At 36.1% G+C, this 22815-nt stretch overlaps 1 protein-coding gene and 1 long non-coding RNA gene across 9 annotated transcripts in view; one reads left to right on the plus strand and one right to left on the minus strand.

Moving 5' to 3' along the window:
- Positions 1-22815, plus strand: part of DROSHA (drosha ribonuclease III) — a 120858-nt gene that overhangs the window by 54241 nt on the left and 43802 nt on the right. For 7 of the 8 annotated variants that reach the window (XR_013378721.1, XM_077896350.1, XM_077896347.1 and 4 more), the window contains 6 exons: positions 6529-6653; positions 8285-8384; positions 9823-9930; positions 19748-19855; positions 20380-20518; positions 20858-20918. Coding sequence is in view for 7 of the 8 variants with exons in the window: in XM_077896350.1 (XP_077752476.1) it covers positions 6529-6653; positions 8285-8384; positions 9823-9930; positions 19748-19855; positions 20380-20518; positions 20858-20918 (641 nt within the window). In the remaining variant the exon portion in view is untranslated. The remainder of the gene's footprint in view (positions 1-6528; positions 6654-8284; positions 8385-9822; positions 9931-19747; positions 19856-20379; positions 20519-20857; positions 20919-22815) is intronic. The other variant, XM_077896349.1, reaches the window with a different exon arrangement.
- LOC144313042 (uncharacterized) overlaps positions 1-22815 on the minus strand; it is an 80837-nt gene that overhangs the window by 25866 nt on the left and 32156 nt on the right. The gene's annotated exons all lie outside the window — the stretch shown is intronic.

Below are 22815 nucleotides of genomic sequence, written 5' to 3' on the forward strand. Positions count from 1 at the left end.
CAAATTGGTTATACTGTACTAGTTTAACAAAAATAACTTTTTGATAGGAAAAAAAATTACGTAGTTCAGTTTTGTATATATTTTGGTTTCTAGCAAAAACTGATATTTTAAATGTTTTCTTTGGTAATGGCCTATTAATATCACTTGTTGAATTTTCTTTTGTGATATTTGTCCTTTTTTATCGACCCTTTGTCATACTTACTACAAATATTTCCCATTTCTTTGTTTCTTAAGGTTTTTGTATTAAAATTAGCTTCTGATGTTAATTTTTGAAGTAAAAATATAAAAGGCAGATTTAAAGGTTAAGTAGATTTATGAAGAAAATGCCATTTTATATATTTATGTGAATTATAATTTTTTTCTCAGAAGTATATTATTGTTTCATAAGATAGTTATATATTGGCATCTTATCAGGATAAAGTTTTACAGAAATGGAGAATTAAAATATTTTTATGTAAAGAAACAATAATCTATTCACACAAAGCTGTTGTTTTTAAAAGGCTGCCAAATTGTTTAATAGCCTTGATTCATAAAAATAAAAACTCTAGATCAACTTTTTGTAGCATGACAGTAACATCTGCACAAACAAAATGTTACTATTTGCAAATCAAACATTCCAGCTAATACTATTTCAAAAAATCTAGAAAGTGAAAGTGTTTTATAAAAATGTTTAAACATAAAACTTGTTTCAAACTTAGGAAAATCATACTCTAGTAGTTTTTACTATTATATTGTTAAACCACATAAATAATTGTTCAAGTAACTCTAAAAGAAACATACAGGTCATAGCATTATGACAATAACTCTGAATTTGAATTTTCTTCTTTAAACTGTTGCATAAATTTACATTTCTTCTGCTAGCTTCACAGTGGGATCAGAGGGTGGGTGGAAGTGAGGGTGGTGTGAGCCACACCTTTTCATCTTGGTAGGTCTGCTTGAAGAGTCCCATGGTCTACAGTGGACACTTTGGGACTTTCACCCTGGGGCTTCCTTCCATAGCATGGTTAACATTTCCAAAAATCCTAGAATCAGTTGGAGGGCCTTTGAAAATGTAAGAATGCCCTGATCCTTCTCACCCCATATATACTCCCAAGTAATGGGGCCCAAGGATCTATAGTTAAAAAAAAAAAAAAAATACCCAGGTGCTTTTCTGATTTATCCATTACTTGTTTTTGAGCCAGTGACATAGAGGACATTTTACTCCATTACTATGATTATTATTTAGCTTATTTGTTGGAGGGGATTACTATTTGAGCCTTGTGCTAGTGAAGTATATAGATTATACATACTGTTTGTCCAGGCACAGGCTCATGGTATATCCATATGAAAGGAGACTGTGATGAATTATTGAATTCTTAGACCAGTCAGTACAAAAGCCAATCAGGAAAGCCTGTAGTTTCAGGCAAGATCACTGGACCAGGATGGGAGGGCTACTTCATAAATGCTAAAATGAGGTTAAGGAATCGAGAAATCGTATGACTTATTGGCATGCTTAAATGTATATACTTGGGAGGATATATGGCCAACTTTGAAGATAATAAAACCAAATTAGTCAGGATGAAAATTTGATGTTGGAAAGTAATCAGAAATAAATTAAGAAAGGTAAGTTTGGGTGCCAGACTTGGAAACATGTTAAAGTTAATAAAAATATGTTTGAAGGAGGAAAATATCCTGAAAACTTGGTATCATGAAAACATCTTTTCATTATATCTTTTGCAAATACAGCGGAGTAGACATGGCACCACATTTCATCCTCTGCAGTACTTGCTTTGAAAGATTACCCAGTGGTAAGAATATTGGGGAATTTATTAAAATTTTCAAGCCATTATGGTCACATTAAGTACTTTATTGCTGCAGAACTTAACGGAATTAATCTCCCTCCCGAGGCACTTTGCCTCTGCCAGGGAATACTTTGGTCATTAGGGAAAATATTTTTTATTCTTCCTCAAAGCTGGTATGATGGATATTGTAGGGTGTGGCCAAAGTCTAGAACTTATTTCATCTCTCCCCCCTATAAATTTAAAGATGCTACAGATATTTTAAATCACTGTTTCCTTGGTTGATGCCATAGCATAGTGTTTAAAAATCACAAAAACATGAATAATTCAGTAGCACTTTGAGTTGTGCAATTCCTCCTTTAAAACTCTATCCTGCTGCTTTGATATACAAAATTTTGACAAGAATTCCTAGACCTAAATAACATATTGCTACTGATGATGGGCATTTAAAATAATTTTATATTAGGTTACCTGTGACCAAAATCTTCTGTAGTGTATTAATTTTGAGAGCAGAGGTCAACTTTTCCAGATACTAGTGACCATTAAGTGACATTCATACATTCTTTTAAAAACTTAAATGTAAGTTTTTTTTAAAACTAATGTGTATGAATTTACACAAATCTATTCACTTTGTCACCTGCTTGTATTTGTCAGATGGCTGACTGCGGCTACAGCTGGGGGAGAGTGGGTAACCAACCAGCTTGTTTCAGTTGCTGGAGGCTTTCCTGGTTTTACCATTGAAACCACTCTGTCCTGGATAAAACCAGACACTAACCAGACTCTGGTTGTGGGCATTGTTTTCCAAAAGAATGAAATTTGTTGGCCTCCATGTGGATCAGTTCTATAGCATTTGGCTTGAAAGCAGCTGAGCCAAAGATGCCATAATCTCTTAGTAAGAGTTTAGTTTCTAATTAGAGACTGCTGTGAGAGTTAAAAGGAAGGAGGTTCCTAAAACTGTGATTTCACCATCTTTTTACAAACTTAAACTTTTAGGATGAAAGGATGGTGTTTTGTTAACTGAAGAAGGAACCACCTGTTCGCTTCTTCCTGTATTAAATGTTTTTTTTTTTAAATGAGGTTTTCTATTAAAATTTAAAAATGGCCTACATGGTCATAAGAGAAGCTTAACCATTTGGTTTTTGTACCACCATACCTTCTATTTTGAAGATTTGAATTAAAGGAATATATTAGACCAGGAGCAAGATAAAGATGCCCACTTTTATTCAACATAATAGTGGAAGTCCAGAGCTATTAGGCAGGAAAAAGAAATAAAAGGCTTCCAAATTGTAAAGGAAGAAGTAAAACTGTTACTATTGGTAGATGATATGACTTTACATGTAGAAAACCTTTAAAGATTCTACAAAAAAGCTGTTAGAGCTAATAAATGAATTCAGTATATTTGCAGAGTAAAAAAATTCAGTACACAAATTTTTTTGCATTTTGTAATATACTAACTGAACTATCAGAGAAATTAAGAAGCAGTTCCATTTATAATTACATCAAAAGAATAAGATACCTAGGAATAAATTTAACCAAGAAGGTGAAAGGCCTGTACTCTGAAAACCATAAGACATTGATGAAAGAAATTGAAGGAGACACAAATAAATGGAAAGGTATTTTGTGCTCATGGGTTGGAAGAATTACTATTAAAATGTCCACATTACCCAAAGCACTCTATGAATTCAGTGCAAAACCTGTTAAAATTCTAATGGCATTTTTCACAGAAATAGGATAAACAGTCCTAAAATCTGTATGTAATCACAAAAGATCCTGATTAGCCAAAGCAGTCTTGAGAAAGAAGAACAGACCAAGATCTATAAAGAACTTATTAAACCCAACACCAAAGAAACAAACAATCCAATCATGAAATGGGCAAAAGACATGAACAGAAATCTCACAGAGGAAGACATAGACATGGCCAACATGCATATGAGAAAATGCTCTGCATCACTTGCCATCAGGGAAATACAAATCAAAACCACAATGAGATACCACCTCACACCAGTGAGAATGGGGAAAATTAACAAGGCAAGAAACAACAAATGTTGGAGACGATGCGGAGAAAAGGGAACCCTCATACACTGTTGGTGGGAATGTGAACTGGTGCAGCCACTCTGGAAAACTGTGTGGAGGTTCCTCAAACAGTTAAAAATAGACCTGCCCCACGACCCAGCAATTGCACTGTTGGGGATTTACCCCAAAGATACAAATGCAATGAAACACCGGGACACCTGCACCCCGATGTTCATAGCAGCAATGGCCACGATAGCCAAACTGTGGAAGGAGCCTCAGTGTCCAACGAAAGATGAATGGATAAAGAAGATGTGGTTTATGTATACAATGGAATATTACTCAGCTATTAGAAATGACAAATACCCACCATTTGCTTCAACGTGGATGGAACTGGAGGGTATTATGCTGAGTGAAGTAAGTCAGTCGGAGAAGGACAAACATTATGTGTTCTCATTCATTTGGGGAATATAAATAATAGTGAAAGGGAATAGAAGGGAAGGGAGAAGAAATGTGTGGGAAATATCAGAAAGGGAGACAGAACGTAAAGACTGCTAACTCTGGGAAACGAACTAGGGGTGGTAGAAGGGGAGGAGGGCGGGGGGTGGGAGTGAATGGGTGATGGGCACTGGGGGTTATTCTGTATGTTAGTAAATTGAACACCAATAAAAAATAAATTAAAAAAAAAAAAAAAGAAAGAAGAACAGAGCTGGAGGCATCATGCTCCCTTATTTCAAACTGTACAACAGAGCTATGGTAATCAAACAGTATGGCAACAGACACACTGGTCAGTGGAACAGAATAGGGAGCCCGGAAATAAACTCATGCATATATGGTAAATTAATTTATGACAGAAGAGGCAAGAATATACAATGGGAAAGGACAGTCTCTTCAAAAAATGGTGTTTGGGAAAACTGGACAGCCACATGTGAAAGAATGAAATTGGACCTCTACCTTATGCCGTACACAAAAGTTAACTCAAAATGGATTGAAGACTTGAATGCAAGATCTGAAACCATAAAACTTATAGGAGAAAATATAGGTAGAAGCTCATTGGCATTGGTCTAGGCAATGATTTTTTGGACCTGACTCCAAAGGCAAAGGCAACAACAAATGGAACCACATCAAACTAAAAAGTTTGCATACAGTGAAGAAAATCATCTGCAAGATGAAAAGGCTACCTCCTGAATGGCATACGATATTTGCAAATCAGATATTTAATAAGTGGTTGATATCCAAAACATAAAGAACTTACATAGCACAATAACAAAAAATAATCTGATTTAAAAAGGACAGAAGATATGAATAGACATTTTTCCAAAGAAGATAATGTGGCCTGTAGGCAAATGCAAAGATACTCAACATCACTATTCATCAAGTGTAAAGTGTAAATCAAGACCATGAATTATCACCTCATGCCTTTCAAAATGACTATTTTCAAAACAATAAGATCGTTTTGGTAAGGATGTTTGGAGAAAAGGGACTCTTGTGTGCTGTTGGTGGGAATATAAATTGGTGCAGCTCCTATGGAGAACAGTATGGGAGTTCCTCAAAAAATTAAAAATAGAACTACAATATGATTCATCAGTTCCACTTCTGAGTATTTATTTGAAGAAAACAAGATATGCACCCCTGTGTTCACTGCAGTATTATTTGAAATAGCCAGATATGGAAAAAAATCTAAGTGTTCATCAATAGATGAATGGATACACACACACACACACACACAAAACGCACTCTGGAATACTACTCAGCCATAAAAAAGAATGAGATCTTGCCACTTGCAATAACATGGATAGATCTTGAAGATATTACCCTAAGTGAAATAAAAAGACAAACACTTGTGGTTTCACATACATGTGAAATCTAAAAAAACAAAACAAATGAACAAACAAAGCAAAACCAAACTCAAATACAGAGAACAGATTGCTGGTTTCCAGAGGGGAAGGGGAGTAGGAAAAGGAGTGAAGGGGATCAAGAGGTATAAACTTCCAGTTGTTAAGTAACTAAATCATGGGGATGTACTGTACAGCATAGTGACTATAAGTCAATAATACTGTGTTTCATATTTGAAAGTTGCTAAGAGAATAGATCTTGAAGGTTTTCATCGTAAAAAAATTTTGTAACTTTGATGGTGACAGATGCTAACTAGACTTCTTATGATGATCGTTATACAGTGTATGCAAATAATGAATCATTATGTCCAGCACCTGAAACCAATATAATGTTATTTGTGAATTACACTGCAGTTAAAAAAAAAAAAAAAGAAAAGAAAAACAGGGTACAGAGAGACCTAATGGAGAAAAAGTATATAGAGCGGTTTCTGTGCATCCTGGATGGAAGTAAGCCATTCATTTGAAATGTGAAATGAAACAGAGTAAGCTAGCACACTTCTTCCCCATGATGTGAAATATTTTCCTTGTGCCTTTGGAGAGGTTAAAGAAAACTTATATCTGGCTAGGTGTCCTTTTAAAAGTTTAATTTTTAAAGGTTTCTATGTGGACTGCAAAAAAGGACAAAATCATTGTTCATTATTCCAAATGGCATAGACTCATTTACAGGGATGACATTATAGTTTTTATCTAGTATAGCCGCTATGATTAACGGGTTTTAAGTGACATTTTCCCTTGGGGGATGAGGCTTTCCCAGAAAAAATCCGCTTAAGTTCTTCATTAGGAAGGTTAAAGTCAATACTGAAAGACTTCTTATGGGAATAAATGGCTTTGATTTTTCTCTCTAGAAACCTAGCTCTGTCCGCATTGATCAACTGGATCGTGAACAGTTCAACCCTGATGTGATTACCTTTCCGATTATCGTCCACTTTGGGATACGCCCTGCACAGTTGAGTTATGCAGGAGACCCACAGTAAGATATTTCTCGGTGTTTGTCTTAGCCAATTTCACCTTCTACTAACAGCTGAATTAGCAGGGGAATACCCTTGAGTGGATATTTTATTAAAAAATTAAGACCGGAAATGAGCCATGATTCCAAATTTAGGTTACCAAATGAAACAAGTTTTAGTAGCTCCTGAAAAATTATTTTCTCTTTCGATTTGACTGCAGGAAATTATTACTCATTAGATTATCCTTGGCAATTTTGGTCAACATGAGTCCCATATATTTTTAACCTTTAAGGAACTTTTCCTTCATTCATCATTATAATATTTATTGTTATTATTATTTATTTTTTCAGTGCTCTCTAGAGGAAAGTAGCACCATGTTGATTCCTAGCACTGCCGGATTTATGCAGAATTCTATTTTGGGAGGCATCTTAATAAGAGCTCAAGATCCCATGCAAAGTCAAGGGTTGTGTTGTAAGGAGAAGGCATGACTTCTGACACTTAGAGTTGATGTTACTTTGCACATTTGAGTTTTTCCAACTTCTTGTTAGTGTTTTTCTGGGAGAAGATGAGGATGTGTGGGAATGGAAATAGTACCATTATATTCTTCAGAAGTGTTTGGATTTCCTACCTCGTTAAACAAACAAACAGCTTCTTGACTTAATTTTTTTTTTTAAGGATTCAAAATGGGAGAAAAGGGCATGGGAGATTTTCAATTCATAAATACATTTCTGGCTGATACATTAGAAGAGGCTAAAGGGTTTTGTTCTTTTTTTCCCCCCTTTGGATAAAAGTATGAAGCAGTGAACCAGGCACTGTGTAAGTACTTCTTTCTTTCCTCCATTCTCTAAAAAATTGTTACCAAAAAGGAGAGACCCAGCTAAGGCCAAGAAAGGAGCAGTTTTAATAGGGACAGAAAATTCATTGAAAGTCCCTTCTTGTCACAAATGTTAGTAGAATGTGATAGGCTCTCGTGGATTCTCAGGTGGCAGGACTATGTGCTGCTGCAGGACTGCATTTCTCTTCATTCCCAGGATGTTTTAACAAGATCCTTTAGTCTGATCCAGCTTATCACATATTTGTGATATGCTGCAGCAAATATGCTTATTTTTGTCATGGTAAATACAAATGGATGCACACCATTTGTCTTTTTCCTTCTCCAGTGGAGAAACGGATACAGCTGTAGAGCTCGGGTATTGACACAAGTGGGATTCTCTTTTCTAATACTCTTCAACTTCTGTTTTCAATGTAGGCAGTTCAGAGACCAACAGTCCTTGTTAAGTAAGAGGTCTTTCTTTCAATAACATCAGAAAGTACATATTTAAATAAAATAGGTAATGATGAGAAATAATACGTGTTTCTGTTGGTTTTTATGTGTCTATGAATTCTTTCCACAGAGATTCGGGCACTTATAGGGTACCTCATTTTCAACACAGACTTAAAATTATCAACTTAACCACTAGGTTCCAGATGACTCTCGGTCATCCTGCCCCACTGTCCCCAGATCATATGCTTCCTTAGAATGAAGGTTTGTTGCCATTAAGGATATCTAAAGAATGTAATTTATGATTCAGCAGGCCTATTAAAACAGCTGGTTTTATTGCATTTCAGATTCTCCTACTTTTTTTCTGAGATGTCTGTCTGTCCTTTTCCTTAGGTACCAGAAACTGTGGAAGAGTTATGTGAAACTTCGCCACCTCCTAGCAAATAGTCCCAAAGTTAAACAAACTGACAAACAGAAGCTGGCACAAAGAGAGGTTGGTATCAAATCCTGTTCTTCTGGGATTAATGTTGATGTGTTTCATGTTTATTTCAAGATTATTGCATTATACCATACTTCTAGAATAAAATGGAAAAACACTTTTAAAAATACACTTTTCTTTCCTCACATTAGTATACAGATTGATATTTTTTTCATCTTTTAGTATCTAGAGGAGCATTATCACCACCACCACCACCACCACACCAAAAAAGGCCTCTTTCTTAATGGATTCCTACCATTGGGAATAAATATATCTTATAGAGATTTTTCAAATTTTAAAATTGCTGGGTCAACCTTTTATTGTTAATTAGACTGTACATAACACAACTTGGGTCTTGCTCAAATTTCTTGTACTTAAGGTCGTAAAAGATTGCCTTTCATATGTCTTCCATATGTCTGTTAGTTTAGTAGGGTAAACTTCTTTCATAAGGTTTTATGTCCCAAAGTCCATATTTTTTACTAATGGGTAGTATTATCCCTGTACTCCAGGATCATTTTTAAGAATAAATCAATTCAGTATCAACATAAATTTTGTTTCATTGAGGTTTTATTTTGCTTTGGGCAGTGTTAGAGAGCAAGGCTTTGAAGCTGGGAAAAGTGTTTGAATTCTGGTCCAGTCACTTCCTGTGACTTGAGCCAGATAGCTTCATTATAAAGAGAGAACTAGATTAAGGGAGGATGACTGAAATTTGTTTCTGTTGGTGCATCTGGGAAAAAAAGGTGGTTGTGTGGACTTCTGAAATACTCCGTTTAACTTTCCTCCGATGGTGTTTGATCTGTAGTAGGCATTTAATGAGGCAGGTGGTGTGATAGTTCCTGTTGTTATGAACTCTTATGAGATTTTTATTGAATAAGTGTACAAATATAAAATTATTTTTATAATTAATTATTTGAAGGGAGGTAAAAGGGAAGAGTCAGCTCCTTTATATCTTGCAGAAGTTTTAAATCATTGTCTTTTTTAAATAAAAAGGTACCCTTGCTGCAAGAGGTTTTGTAAGGGTTTTGCAAATGAGAAGACAGCTTTTAGAATTATGTGGGTTGCAGATTAGTTTACTGATTGTCTTTCTTAGATGTAAATGCTTAACATAAGGCTTGATATAAATATAATTTTTACATGCTGATTTTAAGTCTCAAACATCACATGTTGTTTCTTTTATCAGCAAAGGGGCATTTTTTGTTTGAACTCACCAGAATGGTCGATTTGGTTTAGATTTTTTCATATCTAGGTACCAGGAAAGGCTGGCATATACCCAAGGCTTTGAGCATCCTGGCCTTCATTTCAAATAAAATATTATAATTTAACATGAAGAGGTTTGAATACCTGAATGTAAGGGTGATATTGAATGAATCCAGCTTATTTTCCAATGCTTGATGTTTGGCTTAATATTGCTTTACAGCTGTCAGTTTACTCATCATAATGAGTTCTTTTCTAGGAAGCACTCCAAAAAATACGACAGAAGAATACAATGAGGCGAGAAGTAACAGTGGAGCTAAGTAGTCAAGGATTTTGGAAAACTGGCATCCGTTCTGATGTCTGTCAGGTGATGACGCCTCTAAGAACACATTATACCTATATATCTCTTTAAAAGGCATCTGCCACTGAAGTTTTCCTAATGCGGATGAGATGAGTTGCTACAGAACATACAATCTTGTAGCTAAATGGAACACCAACCATAAATTGTTTTCTATTGTTTGGGTTTTGTTTTTGTGTCAGTTTTCATCTTGTTTAGCTGTGTGTGTGTGTGCGCGTGTGTGTGCCCCTGCATGAATGCATGCATACATGTGCACGGTGGTAGGATGAGTTGGGGGGCAGTTACTTAGTAATGCTAAATTCTGTCTCTGCCTGTTGAGTGAAGGCAAGTGTGTTTTTCAAATGCATCTGCCTGTGTGCAATGCGTGTGGGCGCTTGTCAAAAGAGCGATTCCAGCAGCTGTACAGGCAGACTCCTGAAGATGATGTGTACAGACTTTCCAGACTGATGAGTCAAACTTACATTGCAGAGAACTGAAGGCATTAATGAACAAAATCAGTATGAATTTCATATTTGAGTCAAATGATAACAGATTTTTTCCTTAGATGAACTAATAGAGGAACATTTCAACTATATATAACTCTCACTAATAACTATTTTTGTTTTCCCTATGAGTGGAATTTATAATATATTAGAGACCCCTAAAACCCAACATATTCTCTGACTCTTCACTCAATTCTCTTGTTATGATTGATACTGGTTGTGCTCCATGGGAATTATAGTAAAGGCGAGGAGGTCACCCAGGCAGGGGTCAGGTCAGGTAGTGTAGTGTGCCATGTTCAGCCTTTGGGAAGAATGCTTACAGGCTTCCACTCACTCTTGTTTTGTGTAGCATGTGTTTGGTAATACGTTCAAGCAGTCTTGGGTATTTATTTCATCATAATGAGGTATTTTTTCTTTAAGTCAGTGTTGGCATTTAATTATTATATTGAACAGTGGGATTTAATCTTATTATTAAAGGTACTGCTAGGTGATTCATTTACATTGTGATTCCAGAGCTATATATTTTTGTGTTAAGATGGACTACTGTTGATGCCATGTTACTAGATGGAGAATTAATTCTCTATAGTGGCAGCCAGCTGTATCTACCAAGTTGTCAGTTATTTTGCTAACTGACCAATTTTTTTTTTTTAATTTTTTACTCTAAGTATTCAGAAATGAGTATCTTCTGCTGATTTTTTCTTAGGACCTTGACGCTATATTATCTAATTTTTATTTTCCTCCAAAACAAACATAATGTCATCCTAAGGTAGACAGCATAAGAATGATGAGCAGAGGGTGCCTGGGTGGCTCAGTTAAGCCTCTGCCTTTGGCTCAGGTCATGATTCCCAGGATCCCTGCTCAGTGAGGGGCCTGCTTCTCCCTCTCCTTCTGCCCCTCCCTTCTGCTTGTGATCTCTCTCTCTCTCTCTCATCTTTCTCTTTCCTTCTCAAATAAATAAATAAAATCTTAAAACAAAACCATGAGCAGAATGTTCAACAATCTGCTCAAAATCTGGTCCTCTCAATGATAAGTCAGAGTTGATAGAGACATCATAAAATTGTAGAGCATTATTAACTGGAAGGGACCTTAGAGATCTTTCAGCTCAGTGAATTTTAAACTTGTGTTTTTGGTTAACTTTGAACTTTTTTTTAAAAACAAAATTCTGTAGAGCCCTAATTTGTAAAAAGATAAAAAAAATAACTGATTGGTGGGTGGTGGGTATGGAGGGAGTTCTCCCGTTGTACTTGATTTCCACCCTGTGTAGCAGGCCCTGAGGCAGTTCTGTTCCACTGAACACAATTTTGTTTAAAGCATCGAGCCCGCTTTCCTCTTTCTTTTGGCGACATGCATGCATACGGGTGCAGAATCATCTGTTCCATTGCAGTTCTGTGTTCTTCAGCTGTGGCACAAATATCTTACGCTGACTTCTTAGATGAGAAGCAGCCAGAGGACGAGGTTATCAGATCTACATGTATTATATTTTACATTCTGTTTGGAGACTGGCTGGCAAAAACACTCAGTTCCTTTGACTAAATGGTCAGAGAAATTGGATCCTGATTAAAACTCCTGCCAAGGTGAATACTCCTTGATCTAATAATAGTCCCTTCCTCTGTAGGACTCCCCCTCTTCCAAAGACAACTGCCATCTGTTTAGAAGCCATGTTTCCAGTTTCCAATCCTCCTATTTTTTACCAGTAATGTTGGCTTTATTTAATTTCTTATCCTGGAATAAATGTTTCTTTTTTGTATGTGTTCCTCAAATAAGATGGCACCTGGCATGTAATAATACAGTTTAAAACCTTCAAAATAAAGGCATTTAGTATGTTTGGTATTGAAGGAGAAGAATCTGAGAAATAACAGTTAAATAATAATCTTGAATAATCTTTTTTTTTTTTTTTTTTTAATTTATGATAGTCACAGAGAGAGAGAGAGAGAGGCAGAGACACAGGCAGAGGGAGAAGCAGGCTCCATGCACCGGGAGCCCGATGTGGGATTCGATCCCGGGTCTCCAGGATCGCGCCCTGGGCCAAAGGCAGGCGCCAAACCGCTGCGCCACCCAGGGATCCCTCTTGAATAATCTTAAAGCCTGTAACAGACTCGTACTTAATTTTAAGGAAAAAAAAGCACTTCTCTAAAATCTTCAGGGGTGGGGATAGGGGAGGGATTCTCTATTTGCTAACTCATTGATACAGAACCTACTGTTCATTGGTAATAATTGCCAGTAGGTTGCTGGCAAAAGCCTTGTGATGTTACCTGGCTGCTGCTGGAGATAAAACTTGTTTTGATAAATCTAAGGTAGAGAAACCTAAGTACCAGCCTCTTCTTCTAGAAGTATAATTTCCCAACCAGAGAAGTTATTAGGGTTTTTATGTGGTTAGAAAATTCTACCTGATGCCCCAACCAATGTTAGGAGGATGGAAATCCAGGGCTGGGCCTGGAACCTGTAATTACACGTGAACTAAATGCAGAACTTGAAACTGTATAGAGACAAAACTATTGAAAGGTTTTTTTCTGTGTTGCTGTTTATTAGAGTGACTTCTAGGAAATACGGGGGCCAAAAGCAAGAATTAAAACCTGAAACTGGGGCAGCCCCGGTGGCTCAGCGGTTTAGCGCCTTTGGCCCAGGGCCTGATTGGAGACCCAGGATCAAGTCCCGCGTCAGTCTCCCTGCATGGAGCCTGCTTCTCCCTCTGCCTGTGTCTCTGCCTCTCTCTCTCTCTCTCTCTCTCTCTCTCTCTCACTGTGTGTGTGTGTGTGTGTGTGTGTCTCATGAATAAATAAATAAGATCTTTAAAAATATATATATAAAAATAAAAAAATAAAACTTGAAACTGAGGCTGAAAAATTCAAGTATGCCTCAGAAAAGGAAGAAAGGCAGCATGTTGCTACAGGATCTGTATTTTAAGAATGGGGTCCTGCCCACCGAGGTTGAATTGGTATCTTATAGAAGCAGGTACCGGTATCCTCTGCTGTAGTAAGGAGGTGGTTCGTGAGAATCCGTAAGCTGAACCATAGAACGGGGAATGGATAAAGGTGACAAACAGACCTCAAAAAAGGCGCAAGGAATGCACTACCATTATGGTTATATAACCCTTATAAGGTTATGCCGTACCTGGGGGTGCTAACTCCCTGAGCAAACTACAGAGGTCCAGGTGTGTGGAGAATTGCCCTTGGCGCCAGGAAGACAAGCTGAGCTGTGACAGTTGGTATTTGTACTGAGTAGACATAGGGCTGTTTTTGGACTCATTAATAGCTGTGATGTCTTCACGCAGTGACTCTGGAATGCAATAGAAGGCTGCCATGCAATATCGCACTAACTGACATTCTCACTTCGTGATCTACCAAGGGGTGACTGAACGCTGAAGAAAAATATCGAGAGATTAAGAGGTTTTGGACAACACATTCAAAGGAATCATTTTCTAAGTTAGAACTTGGGGAGGAAATGGAGATTTATACCTCTGAGAGACATATGGCTTCATAGTTACTGCTAACAAATTTGGGGGCCATGTGAGATAGTTCTTTTTTTTTTTTTTTAAACTAGAGATAGTGCTTCTTCTAAAGGAAGAGAAGCAGATTTTGCTTGAAGGCTAACTGGCCTGATAGAGAACTGTTAAAGTTACATTTTTATTATGCAAATTTCGAACATCTACATGATGAAAGAAAAAAGTGTAGTGAGCACTTTGCCATCCTCACACAACGTTAGTTGTTACCAGCAGCATCTCTATGACATCACATACAGTCACTGTTCATGTTTTCCAGATTGTCTGCTAGATCTGTTTCAGTTTGCTTGAATAGGCATTCAGACAAGGTCTGTACATTGTGATGAGCTGATGTGTTTTAAGTCTCTTTACTCTTTAGGTTCTCATTGCATTTTTCCCTTTGTTTTCCTTGCAAATCTGTTCTAAGGTCTAATATGCTGATTGCGACGTCATGGTATTGTTTAACATGTGCTTCTCTCCCCTATATTTCCTGTAAATTGTTGTAAACTGCTGTCTGGTACAATACCACTGACCATACGTGGCTATTAAATTTAATTTAAATAGAATTAAATGAAATAAAATATTTGGTTCTTAGCTGTCCTAGCCACATTTCAAGCACTTTATAGACACATCTGGCCAGTGCCTATTACAGCAGCGGAGGTGCAGAATGTTTCCAGCATCAGAAGTTCTGTTGGTGTCAGTGATCAGATGTAAGTTTATTTTTTTGCACAACTTTTTCATAGGTGGTAGTGTAGTTTCTCTCTCTCTCTCCATTTTTATAATAAGTGATTATCCAAATATTTAATAGTTCTTTTAGAGAATAAATTCTGTTCATAGAAATCTGACCAATTTTCAGTTGAAGAAATAAGTCTTCAAACTAGAATGTATTTCTTCTCAATCATATACATTATGAAATACCATGGTAAGTGTATTATGGTTTTATTGACAATATTCCTTGTGCTGTACTTTTTATCTCTGTGACTTATTTACTTTATAACTGGGAGTTTATACTTCTTAATTCCCTTTACCCATTTCATCCATTCTCCTAGCTCTGTCCTCTTTGGTAGCCTCCAATTTGGTTTTTTTTTTTCCAATATGTTTTTTGTATTTATGAGTCTGTTTGACTTTTGTTGTTTGTTCATTCATTTTGTTTTTTAGATTCTGCATAAAGTAAATCACAGAGTTTTTTTGTTTTTCTCTGTCTGGCTTATTCACTTAACAATACCCTCTAGATGCATCCGTGGTCTCTTTTTTTGTGTGTGACATTATTAGTCACTGATGAATAATGACCTAGACCCAGTATTCATTAAGAGCTGCCAAAGTGATCTTTTAATTCTTTATTTTTGCATTTATTAATTAGAATACTTGAAAAAAAGAATCTTCTCTTTGGTACTGATCCCATATAGGGATTCCATATAGCACCAAGATAAATTACTCATTTGATTTATTCTGTAATACATAAACAGTAGTCCCAGAATAACAATATTAATGGCTACACCAACAAAATGATTACGGGAAGTAGTTGTTTGTTTGTTTGAGGGTATTCCTTTTTGTCTGTGATTATCTACAGTTATATCACACAAAGCATGCACTCTCAGAATACTGTGTTTTAGGTCACTTACGCTTATACTACGAACTGGTTACACAGATTCATTTATTTCATTTGACTTTCGATTTTAAGTATTTCTTTTAAAAATTAAATATTATTTTATAATTCTGTAAAATATTTACCATAATTTCAAACTCAGGTTTACAAAGCCAAGTCTGTTTTAAAAATCTAATTTGTATCTCTTTTCTTCTACCCCATTCTTGCCATCCCATATTCCAAAGGGTAGCCATCTTTTAGAAATGATTTAATTTTCTTTTTTAATATAAGCACACACACACACACACACACTTTTCCCTGAGTTTTGTAACTTCTTTTCAAATCTTCCTTTCATCCAGTCATTTCATTTCTGAATTACTATAACATTATATTATATATATATTATATATTATATTTATATAATTAATATTTATTTGTAGTTTTTTTTTATAGCTTCTGTTGCTTTCTTGATTTTGTTTAGCATGTTTTGAAATGTTAGGTTACAGCTTTCGTCTGTTTTGTTGGCATGTTTTTCTGGCTTTTTAAAAAATTACTGGAGGAAACTTATTCTATTCCTTTTCTCTGTTTCCTGATAAAATCCTTGGGTAGAATTTGATCATGGTTCTTTTCTTTGCTCTTCAAGTTAAATAATGTTGTATAAGTAAGTGAAATATTTCCCTGTACTTTGAGGAAAGAGGTATAAGCCAAATTAGCTTTTCATGGTTCTAGAGCCCCTCCTGCTGCTTTTGCAAAGTGATTTAAAAAAAAAAAAATGGCCTCATGATACGTGAGACCTTCCCCTGCTGCTTCCTGCCCCTATTTTATCTGGACTTTCTCTTTTTTTTTTTTTTTGCCCTTTATTCCTCTCCTGCTTAAATGTGACTTACTCCCAGCGCTTTCTTCACACCATGGGGCTTTACCCTGGAAGGGAGCTTCAGTTTTTAATTTTGAGCATATAGAGGGCCTCTGCTTCTTGGGCATGATTATACAGTCCTCTTGTACTTACCCAGTTGGTTGGATTCTGCAGAGCCCTCTCCAGTTTTGGTCATATTTCTTATGAATATATGTTATTTTGGGGGTTCTTGCATTATTAGGAGGGTCAGAAGCCCTGCTATGCTCCCTGTCTTTTTGATCACTGATGCTGAGACCTCCTTGGGTCTTTGTCCTCAGCCTGTCTTGTTTAGGCATTTACGGGGGTACAATGTCTAATTCTAACTGTTCATATTGTTTATAGTTCTGTTTTGCTATTCTACTTGCTCAGTTTTAATGAGAGAATTTAAATAGCTTTAAAAACTACATAATGGGGGCACCTGAGTGGCTCAGTGGTTGAGCATCTGCCTTCTGCTCAGGTCATGATCCTGGGGTCTTAGGATCAAGTCGGGGTCTTAGGATCAAGTCCCGCATCAGGCTCCCCACAGGGAGCCTGCTTCTCCCTCTGCCTGTGTCTCTGCCTCTGTGTGTGTGTGTGTGTGTCTCATGAATAAATAAGTAAAATAAGTAAAATAAGTAAAATCTTAAAAAACAAAAAACTACGTAACAGTCATTGCCAAACAATCTATAAATAAGCTTTTTTTAATGAAAACATTTGCCAGATCTGGGTTGGTGGGTTTCAGGGGAGATGCTCAGCGATTATATTTTAACATTGCAAAGATTGATAATTTAAAAAAACAGAGCTAGAAATTTTAACAGTCTTGCAGGTAACATTGAGACTTTGTTGTCTCGGTTATAGGATGGACTTGGGTCATATATATATATACCTTTTAGTGGTATTCACAAGAAATACTTTCCAGGTATTCTTACCTGGAAAGAGAAACTGGTTCCATTTGGAGCAAGTTTAGAGGAAGTAGTGAAGGAACTCAAAGCTGTTTAACATGAGTGAAGGTTAAAGGAAATAAGACTTAGGGTAACCAAGAGAAGATGTGGAAATGTTGCTGTTACGTGTTATTTTGTTTGTTTCTGGGGGTACAGCTAGGTTAAAGGGAAAAATCTTCAGAAGAAACAAATTTGGGCTAAATGTTAATAATAAGTTTTTAATCATCAGGGTACTCTAAAAAAGGTGTTCTTTCCTTTTTAAAAAAATTCATTAAGTATAGTTGGCATACAGTGTTCTATCAGTTTAAGCTGCACAACATAGTGATTCAACAATTCTATATGTTATAAGTGCTCACCATAAGTGTAGTCACTATCTGTCATCATACATTATTACAACACTATTGACTATATTTCCAGTTCTGTACTTTTCATCGCTGTGACTTATGTATTTTATAACTGAAAGTTTGAACCTCTTAATCTCCTTCATCCATTTTGTCCATTCTCCAGCCCACGACTCTTCCCACTGGAAACCACCAGTTTGTTCTCTGTATCGTTTTGGTATACTTAAATTTCATTTATTTGTTTCTGTTTTTTGTTTTGTTTTTTAGATTCCACATGTAAGTGAGATCATATGGTATTTGTCTTTCTGTAATTGATTTATTTCACTTAGCATAATACCATGAAGAGCGTCATTTTCTTGACAGGTGATGATCCATCCCTCAGTGGAGATATTAAAAAAATATAGGATTCACCAGTTTGAGTTCATACTTTAGAAAGATAAGTGCATTGTGTAGTCTTCATGACCTTTCTGCCTTGAGAAAGGTAGAAATAGAAGCATCAACTCTGTTGAGCTTTCTGCAATTTAAATGCCTGGAAAGTGATACTATCCTTTGGCCACACATTTTATTTACGTATTACTGTATATTTTAATGCATCACTTATAAAAACAAAGTGGACAAAATGCCAGTAATTCAGATCACAATGACACATCTCTGGTAAGCCCTTGAGGGCAAAGAATGTGCCTTTATCCTTTTTCTCTTCCATAACTGTAGTAAACCTTGGATGAGGAGGTGCTCAATCTGTATTTATTGACTTGAACTGGAAAGAAGGACTTCCTTTTGATTGGAGTTCCTACTTGGGAGCACTAATCTTTCCTTATTGAGTTAATACAGGAAACTGATTTCTGCAGTTTCAAGCAAATCCATTTTCATGTATTTTTAAACAATACCATTTGAAAACACTTCAAAGACTAAAATGATATAAAGCACATGTCAGTCATTCTGTGGGCTGTGCCCGGCCTCTAGGTTCTGATGAATAAGAATGACTCCTCCTTTCTCTTGAGTTCTAGGGAAGTGTTATTTAAAAAAAAGAAAGAAAGAAAGAAAGAAAAGGCTATGCTTCTTATGAAATTATCTCCCAATAAGGAAGGAATCTTTAGTCGAATGAAAAGTGATTGAAACAAAAGTAAAAGTTCTATGTCCTCAGGTGATTTAACTGTATTGGTGGTTTTATAAAAATTGTCCTTGAAATATTAGATCATTAAGTATTAAACCTAGAATGGCTTTTTGAGATCATCTGGCTAGGAAGTTCTTTTTTTTTTTTTTTTTTTAATTTTTTTTTTAATTTATTTATGATAGGCACACAGTGAGAGAGAGAGAGGCAGAGACACAGGCAGAGGGAGAAGCAGGCTCCATGCACCGGGAGCCCGATATGGGATTCGATCCCGGGTCTCCAGGATCGTGCCCTGGGCCAAAGGCAGGCGCCAAACCGCTGCGCCACCCAGGGATCCCCTAGGAAGTTCTTACTTAGAGGATAGTGGTGGGCTTTTAGGGGTCTGTGAACCCATTAAAATTGCATACATTTTTGGTATGTTTGTGCACATAGGCATTTTTCTGGGGAAGAGTCATTTTCCTTAGTTCCCATAAGTGTCTTGACCCTGACAGAGTTTCGGAATTTGTGAGTTCTGGTCCATTCTCTTAGCATTAAAGATACACAAGGAGACACAGAAATTCTGCTGGCTTACTTGAGCTTACCCTACTGAGTACTGATGACGAAGGGCTTTTCCTACTTGAGTGAGTGCTAAGGCTTTGTACTAAACAGTATTTTGTATCCGCTCATTTAATCCTTTTAACCACTGCCTTCCCATCCCCAAAGTGGCTAGCTATCCTGATTATCTCCATTCTGTAGGTGAGGAAACAGAGTTCAAATAACTCCCCTGCCAAGTCCCACAATGAATGAGACACAGCAGGAAATCAGATGCAGGCATTGTGATTCCAGAGACTATACTCTTAGCAAATATAATGCACCACCCCTCAAGAGGGAATTTGCAAGGATGCCATGCGGCCAATAAACTGTTTCATGGCTTTGGCAGTTGAAATCTGGAATAGGAAAAATGGTTCTTGTTTGTTGTAAAATAAATGAAGCAGTAAGTTTTTTATAAAGTTAAACATATTGAAATTTTTTTCTTAGCATGCAATGATGTTACCTGTTTTGACCCATCATATCCGCTACCACCAATGCCTAATGCATCTAGACAAGTTGATAGGATATACTTTCCAAGATCGTTGTCTGTTACAGGTAAGAATTACTTTCCTGTACACTCGCATAATAGCAAAATAAAGTAATTCACCTTGCAGGTTACAAATGCAGCATTGAGATTCTCCATTCAGGGAGATGATGAGGATGTTTAGAAGAAACATTGCTGTCTTCATTACTCCATTCTGGTTGCCACTTCCAAACACTTTTTCTCACTTTTTTTTTTTTGGGGGGGGGGGGACACTGTCCCTAAAGAAATAGATGAAAGCTAAAATTTGCCTGTCAAACCTGAATCTCTTCTTTCAGTCTTCCCTTCTGTCAGGCTCTTCTTTCCAGATGATGACTGTTCTAATTCTCCTTCAAAAATGTGATTTTGGGGTTTCCTTTTAGAAAGGGCTTGTACCAGAGCTCTAGAAATTTGACCCTGGAGAATATAAGATGGAAAGATCAGGGCTTAAAATTTCGACTGGATAGATAGATCTCTTTTCTCTTTTATTTGAGGTGATATAAAGATGGCACTTCTATGCTGAGTTTTTAAGACTAAATTTGTTTTGTTGAAATTTTAGCTGGCCATGACTCATCCGAGTCATCACTTAAATTTTGGAATGAATCCTGATCATGCCAGGAATTCTTTATCTAACTGTGGAATTCGGCAGCCCAAATATGGAGATAGAAAAGTTCATCACATGCACATGAGGAAAAAAGGTATGTTTGGATTCTACTCTTGTGTTTTGGCCTGTGTTCCCTATTATAAATTAAATCCCCATCAGGAATAGTTTCCTGGTGACTGTTGCATGCTCTCATTGTGTAGTGCTTTCTGACCCATACATAACAGCATTTACTTTGAGCATTATTAGAAGGATGAATGAGTTTTCTAGGAAAAGTTTTTGCTCCTATCAAGTGTTTTAATTAACTAAGTTGACTTGTAGACATGCAAATATCAAGCCTTTTGAAGTCAAATGGGGTAAGATAGATAATTTTCTTTCTTCAGATCATGGTCCTAGAATGCTTCTAATAGTATTCACTTGTTTATTTTTTAAATAGGAATTAACACCTTAATAAATATTATGTCACGCCTTGGCCAAGATGACCCAACTCCCTCAAGGTAAAGTAGCTTTTGTTAATAACAGCTTTATTGAGATATCTTTCACATACCATATAAGTCACCTGTTTAAAGTGTACAATTCAGGGACACCTGGGTGGCTCAGTGGTTGAGCCTCTGTCTTCGGCTTAGATCATGATCCTGGGGTCCTGGAATGAATCCTGTATTGGGCTCATTGCAGGGAGCCTGCTTCTCTCTCTGCCTAAGTCTCTGCCTCTCTCTCTATGACTCTCATGAATAAATAAATAAAGTCTTTAAAAAAGTAAAAATAAAGTATGCAATTCAGTGATTTTTAAAATGGTCACAAAATGGTGTGATCATGATCACTACTTAATTTTAGAATGTTTTCAGCATCCTGAAAAGAAACCCATACTCTCCATTTCCCCTGAGTCTGCCCAGGCCTCAGCAACCACTATTCTACTTTCAGTCTTTATGGATTTGCCTATTCTGAACATTTTGTATTAATGGTATCATACAATATGTGGTCCTTTGTGACCAGCTTTTTAAAATTATTGACTTATAATCATTTTTATATATTCCAGATACAATATGGTATCATAGAATATGTGGTCCTTTGTGACTTTTTAAAATTACTGATTTATAACAATTTTTATATATTCTATATACGAGTTTCTTATCAGATACAAATTTGCAAAAAATTTTTTTTCATTCTGTGGATTATTTCTTCATTCTTTTGAAACTATCCTTCAAAGCAGAAAAGTTTTGATGAAGTCCAGTTTATCTATTACATCTTGTTGTTGCTTGTGCCATTGGTGTCATGTCTAAGAAGTCATTGCCTAATGTAAAATCATAAGAGATTTACATCTTTTTAAAGAGTTCTATAGTGTTTTTTTCTCTTGCATTGAGAGATTTGGTCTCTTTTGAGTTAATTTTTGTTTATGGTGTGGTATAGGGGTCCAATTGCATTCTCTGGCTGTGGATATCCAGTTGTGACTGCATCATTTGTTGAAAAGTCTAGTCATTTTCCACTACATTATCTTGGCACCTTATTGAAAATTAATTAATGGTGTATATGAGGATTATTTGAAAATTAATTAATGGTGTATATGAGGAGATTATATCTGTCAGTTCTTTTCCACTGATCTGTATGTATGTCTTTATGTAGTACCACTCTCTTGATTACTGCAGCTTTATAGTAAGTTTTGAAAATAAGAAATGCAAGATCTCCAGCTTATGTTTTTTTTCAAGATTATTTTGGCTATTTTGAATCCATTACATTTCCATGTGAAATTTTGGATTAGTTTGTCAGTTTTTGCAAAGAAGCCAGCTGGGATTTTGATAGGGATTATGTTCAATCTGCAAATCAGTTCGTGAATGATTGCCATTTTAATACTAAGTTTCTGATGAAACTTCTCATTTGTTAGCTCTAATAGTTTTATAATTTTTTAGTGGATTTCTTAGGATATTTTTTGTGTATGTGATCATATTACCTACAAATAGAGATAGTTTTACTTTTTCCTTTCCAGGCTGGATGCCTTTTATTTCATTCTCTTAACATAGTTGCCCCGGCTAGAGCTTCCAGTATAATACTGAATAGAAGAATAGATCTTTGTCATCTTCCTAAAATTTTTAGGGGAAAGCATTCTTTTGCATTGAGAATGATATTAGCTGTGTATTTTTCATAGATGTCCTTTATCAGGTTGAGGCAGTTCCCTTCTGTTCCTGGTTTGCTGAATATTTTTATTATGAAAATGTGTGGAATTTTGTTAAATGCTTTTCTGGGGGGCATCTATGGACATGATCATCTGCTTTTTACAGTTTATTCTACTCATATGGTATATTATGTTCATTGATTTTTGGATGTTGAACCAACTTTGCTTTTCTGGGATTCATCTCACTTGGTATGGCATATAATCCTTTTTATATGCTATGAACTGTT

This window comes from Canis aureus, chromosome 4, assembly GCF_053574225.1.
Source record: "Canis aureus isolate CA01 chromosome 4, VMU_Caureus_v.1.0, whole genome shotgun sequence".
In the NCBI taxonomy this organism is placed as follows: Eukaryota; Metazoa; Chordata; class Mammalia; order Carnivora; family Canidae; genus Canis; species Canis aureus.